Source organism: Rosa chinensis, chromosome 6, assembly GCF_002994745.2.
Source record: "Rosa chinensis cultivar Old Blush chromosome 6, RchiOBHm-V2, whole genome shotgun sequence".
In the NCBI taxonomy this organism is placed as follows: domain Eukaryota; kingdom Viridiplantae; phylum Streptophyta; class Magnoliopsida; order Rosales; family Rosaceae; genus Rosa; species Rosa chinensis.
The window spans coordinates 37,425,868-37,431,777 of record NC_037093.1 but is presented as its reverse complement, the minus strand read 5'-3'; the positions used below and the strand labels follow the sequence as shown (position 1 = coordinate 37,431,777).

Below are 5,910 nucleotides of genomic sequence, written 5' to 3'. Positions count from 1 at the left end.
CTGTGGAAAAGCCCTAACTGTCTTCAAAAACCCTAGCTTCTCTTCAACCAGGAGAGTAGACTAAATTCAACTGAGTAACCGGGTTGTCAAACAATTGGATTCTCACAACCAACCCATATGCAAGAGAATACACAGGCAATTGATGGTTGCAATTTCAAAGAAGACAAGGTGGGCACGCAGAACAAATTATATAGGTATAAGGCACTTTTTTTTTAATGCTTTCCCTCCAAAGTTTTAAACTTTTAGATTTGAAAATGAAATTTCGGGAGGTATTTGTGAAGTAAATAGCTAAAGAACAATGCTCTATCGAGACTTAAAAACATATGAACCCGTTACTTAGCAATCCCTCAATCTTATTTCCTTTTTCCACTAGTATCTTCCAGCCTACCCATTATATGCATATCAAATGTACCAAGAATGATGTATGAAGTAACGAGGGAAGTTCAAAATGTAAGAGGAAGCACAGACCCAAGTGCTACATCTTTTTAGGTGCTGCTATTAAGCTTAAGCTCTGGACTGGATTCACCTTGTATATCAAAGCAACCCATTCTAAAATCAACAATAGTAGATTTCCTTGTACGGTGACAGAGCTCTTGCACGAAATTAAGGAAATTAAACTTTGGAACTTTTACAAATAATGATGGTATCATGTTATGCAGTCGCCAGAACTGAACAGCTTAAGAATGGCCAAAGGATGAGTATCAAGCTGGCATGAACAACCTCTTACTGAAAGACTGAAAGTCATTATACAGTCGCCAGAACTCAACAGTTTAAGAATGGGCAAGGGATGAGTATCAAGCTGACATGAACAACCTTCTACTGAAAGACTGAAAATCATCGTCCGAAAATAAATAGAGATAGCACTCCTTTTGACAAAAAATGAAAGTGTAAAATCAGATCATAAGTTCTTCCAGAAACAGAAATACACCGAGGCAATCTAGTTTAACATTCCATTTTCGTCCAATAATCACAGATAAGTCACCTCAACATTAAGGGCAATCGGTCAATCACTCAACACAGCCCGGAATTTATATTTCTGCAGCATTAGTGCCGTTACAGTGTGACCAATGGCTATCAGTGGTAATAGGCATCAATTCTAGGGCACAGTATCGAGGTCTGTTCAAGCAAACAGAAAGCAAAAAACAATTACACCAAGAATCTACCAAATTCATATTCAACAAAACCCCATTCTTTCAGCTACCTCAGCAAGTACAGTTGAACCCCTACGGATTCAAGAATCTTGTTCATTCAGAGAACTAAAATTAGAATACATAGAACAGATTTTTGTTAAATATAACGACAATCCATTTCCCAAATACAAGTCACCCAATCCAGTCGTCCTCCACCAAATTATAATCAAGCTGTCCTTAGTGGGGGTGAAACAAGGATGACACCGTCTCCTCTGACAAATAGATATGGAACTGTCCTCTTTGTAGTCTGAAATGGAAGAGAAAGGAGACACAGTTATCACCCATATTTCTAGTACACGACCAAGCTAAAATCAACAAACAAAATCAAGTAACAGTCACAAAATGCAAACATCTTTCAGTTTGAGAAAGAAAGGAAAAAAAAAGCAAGAAACCTTCCCATTTTACAAACTACAAAATCATTGTTCCTGTATTTTTAGATAAAAGACTAATTTGAATGATTAGGAATTGAAATTGCCTGATGGTAGTGCATTATGTTGTGAGGTTTCTTTTTTTCTTTTTTTTTTCCTTTTTCTTTCTCAATATAAACACAGATGTACTGCTGTGAGAAAGAGATGACAGTAGTGAACGAGAAGTCCACACAAAAAGGGCAAATGGGCTATATTTATGCCATGGTGTGTGTGTGTGTCTATATATATATATAGCCCACATCTCTGCTTCTTTTGAGGGTCAGGTCAGGAACTAGTGAGAAGACATAAAGAGTAGTATCGACAAAACAACTTTTCACAATTTAGATTCAACAAAAGTTTCCAGAATTTATACCAAACAGTTTTCACATCTAAAACTTTTGAAACTCAATAACAGTATTGTTTGAAAACTGTTTCTAAATCGTGAGTTCCCAAACTTGTTATTCCTTCATAAGTTCTAAAGTAGTAACCACAGTCATCCACTAGTATGTATTGCATGGATCACCCTGGTTATCACGCTAAACTACAAATCTTGCTGAAGATGGTGCATAAGGCTGAAGCAATGTTTATTCTAAAAACTGCTTGCTACCAATTGCAAATGTACATATATATAATGACAAGACAACAGACACTGAATTTGAAACATACCCGGACAATCTCTTCATAAGTTTCATCATCAATTTCCACAGAGGTAACAATTTCTTCCACGTCACCAAGAATCATATTTAAATGTTGATCATAAGCCTGCAAAGCCAGATTCCCAACCACAAAATGAGAACTACATTTGCAATAGGTAGAGTGATTTCAAACTTAGAGTGATTTCAAACTTAATGCAACTGCAAATGCACAAGAAACTTCCTCAACCTCCAACCCAAATCTCGGTCCCTACTGTCACAAAGATCAAATGACTGGCCCTCAGCTATATACTATGTTATAGAACAATGCTGTTCAATGTACACATTTATTTTTAACCAAAGAGGTAGCTGCAAGATTATTGATTTGGATGAAAAATAATATTGACAAATACAAGCTAAATGACTCGATCAAATCTCCCCTTGCATATTCAGACTATACTGAGTTGGAGCAGAAGCTGCACGACTTTAAAACTTAATGCTGAACCTATATAGGGTATAATGTGTATAGTTTTCTAGGTTCGATAGAGATCAATGCACAAGCCGAAGTACCAGCTGGGCATTGACTTCACATGCAACATTACAAAATGAATCCAATACTAAGAATAAAGAGGATTTATCAGAAGTCATAACCTACTTCTAAACAGCAACACTATTACCTAGTTCAGCTAAATGCAAGGGAGTTACATGATATGACATAGAAAGAATAAAATCTATTGTCACTCTACAATTTAGGAACTATAAAGTAACCAGAACCCCACCAACATTCTTATCATGACAATCATTAAGTTGAAGAAACCATTATAAGTATCATGCCAAGTAAACGAGTTGCACCACTAACTCAAACATTCAAAAGAAAACAAGTAATCAAACGGGGGTTGCAGACTGAATGCAATTCTGAATGCAGCATAATCCACTTAGGTCTGTATTCTTTTCTACAAGGAACCCAAATCCATAGGTATGATTATTACATATCAAAAGATAGATTCTCTTTGAAATGTACAAGAGATAGGAGATTAGATTATGTTTTTTATACCTCAAAACAAGAGTAAAATCAAACCCTAACTGATATCATAAGAACAACAACTAATTTCATTCACCCTAAAAAAATTTTCTTATGTTGGTAGAATCCACTTCAATCTACCACTACCAGGAATGTAGATAAACAGAAACTGTTGCACATAACCAGGTTGCACATGCACTGCGAGCTAATATATTCAAAAGAGGATAAGAAAACAGAGCACAGAATTGCATTCTACTGAACACTTGACTATATCCTTTTCCGCAATAAAAGCAGATGCAAGTATGAGATAGCTATAGGAAATACCTGACAAGATTTATGGTTTTTCTATAATGCTCTAGTAGTTTGAGACCAGAAAACGAAAAATCCAACCTTATCACATATCCTAAGAGACTGATTTCATCTAAAGTTTTAGTCTTTACACTCTGTGAGTATTCGATACCTATAGCTTTTGTGTATTTATGTATTGTCAATAATTGGGTGCTTTTGCATTTGGGTTCACTGTGGAAAAGCCCTAACTTTCTTCAAAAGCCCCAACTTTTCTTCAACCGGGAGAGTAGACTAAATTCAACTGAGTAACCGGGTCGTCAAACAATTGGATTCTCACAACCAAGAGAATACAGAGGCAATTGATGGTTTCAATTTCAAAGAAGACAAGCATTTGAGAGAGGCCCAAAACCCTAAATTTGATTGGAAGAAACGAAGAACCCTAAAAAAGGAGGGAGGAGGGACGTACATGGAGTTTACCGCGGAGCTCACGGTCAGAGCGGAGCTTGACGTAAATGCGCTCGTCGAGGCTAAGCCTTATCAGATCCAAAGGCTCCTTCACCGCGCTCTCTTCCTCACTCGCCATCTTTTCCTTGCTGCTTTCTTCCACTCAATGCTCTCTGCTTTCTCGACTTTGTTTTAGGGTTTATCACATTCGACTCCACACCCTAACATTCGAAAACGCTTAAAAATCCATCGATATTATTAAAGTTTTTTTAATACTTTCATTGGTTTAAATGTGAGATTTTCATTAAAAAAATATTTCTTTTTCTTTAATTGGATACGTCTTACAATGATGACTCTGGAAAAAGAAATGGGTTAGGTAAGTAAATTTTACATTGAAATTAAGATGTAAGGTGTACTGAGCAAGCTAATAGGATGAACAAAGAAAATGATACATTAAAAATGTCTTCTCGCCTCCTCTCTCTGGTGGTGGGTCTCCTTACCCTTTCCTATTCCTTCGATGGCGACAGCAGGCTCTGCGACTGCGACTCCGGCTAGCCTCAAGCATCGGGGTCGTCGCAGCTACCCATTCTCCCTTTATCTCTCTCTATGGCGCGTTTGGCATTTGGCGATTGCAGTGGCAAAGATTGATCCCTGGTGGGATAAAGGTCTCCAGTTTAGACCTTGGCCTAAGCTGACGGTGGCTGGTCCTTTTGGTTTCGACCCATTCTTTCTTGGCGGAAGGAGGCCGCTTGTTGATGAGTTGGGCTACGGAGGTGGCATCATTCTGATATGGCGCTTCTGGGACCTTGAGGCTACGACTGCCCAATTGGTTAGGGTTGGAGGTGAACTTGGTGGCCGTGGCTTTGAACACTAGGCCCTTGGCGTCATGAGGGAGGCGTCTTTAAAGCAACAAAGGTGGTCTGGAAGCATTGTGACCGCTAGGGTTTCGGCGAGGTCAGGCAGTCAGGCAGTGTGGACACTGGTGATGGGCTTGCAGTTAGGGTTTGGACTCCTAGCTTACTTCAGACTCTTCCTTGGTCTGCAATTAGTATGACTTTTGGGCCTCTAGTTTTTATTTTGGTTTTTTATTTTTTCATTAAGCCTGGGAAAGCCCCCTCTGTGTAGAGTGCTCCTTTGGGAAGATGAATAATATTAGGGAAGACTGTTGACTGCGTTTGGAGGCTTCTCTGTTAGTATCAGGTTACTGTGTTACTTGGAGCCTTCATTTTATGGTTACATTACATTTGATTAGTCTAGGGCTTTGCTTTAAGTTTTTTATGCATGGTTCAATATTGTCATAGCCCGAATGTTCTGGTGAGTCATTTTGCAGTACATTTAATGGATTGACACCCCCTTTAATCAAAAAAAAATAAAAATGATAGGGTGGCAATACCCAATTAGTAATTATTCTAATTACTTTTCATTTTGCATATCACTATTTATGCTTTTCATTTTTCTTATTTTTAGTTAATGATCGGTGACTAATTAACTTGATCAAGACGATGATCGTGGCGGGGAACAAAAGAGAGGGCAAGACGAAAATACCCTTTAAAAAAATGAATGAGTTAAGGTGTTATTAACGGGGGTATAAAAAGCAAGTTGAAGATTAATTTTGAGATACCAATATGCTAGTTTTAGAATGTTGGGAACCAAAGTGCCGAATGATCCAAACTTCGGAGACTATTTGTGACATTTACTCTATTAATTAAGCAAAGAATGGTCAAAATTATTTTTTGAGGATTACTCTATTGCCTCTTGGTTGATTAAAGCATAGCAGCAGCATGGGCATAATAGCAAATCACTGTGTTTTTAGAAAAGTATTAAAAAACAAATTGTGAAGAAAAACCTATCCCTACTCAAAATAAAGCCACGGAAAGCCACGAATGAGGGTTTATAAAGGAAATATTTCATCCCAGGAAGGTAAGCTA

General features: G+C 37.8%; 1 protein-coding gene across 1 annotated transcript; it reads right to left on the bottom strand.

Annotated features, from left to right (window-relative positions):
• Positions 1-985: 985 nt before the first annotated feature.
• On the bottom strand, positions 986-4,206 carry LOC112169342 (sm-like protein LSM3B). Its single transcript, XM_024306356.1, has 3 exons — positions 4,005-4,206; positions 2,264-2,359; positions 986-1,437 (listed from the first exon to the last, which is right to left on the bottom strand). Exons 1-3 carry the CDS (start codon positions 4,119-4,121, stop codon positions 1,357-1,359), a joined length of 294 nt encoding a protein of 97 aa, XP_024162124.1. The 5' UTR covers positions 4,122-4,206; the 3' UTR covers positions 986-1,356.
• Positions 4,207-5,910: the final 1,704 nt, after the last annotated feature.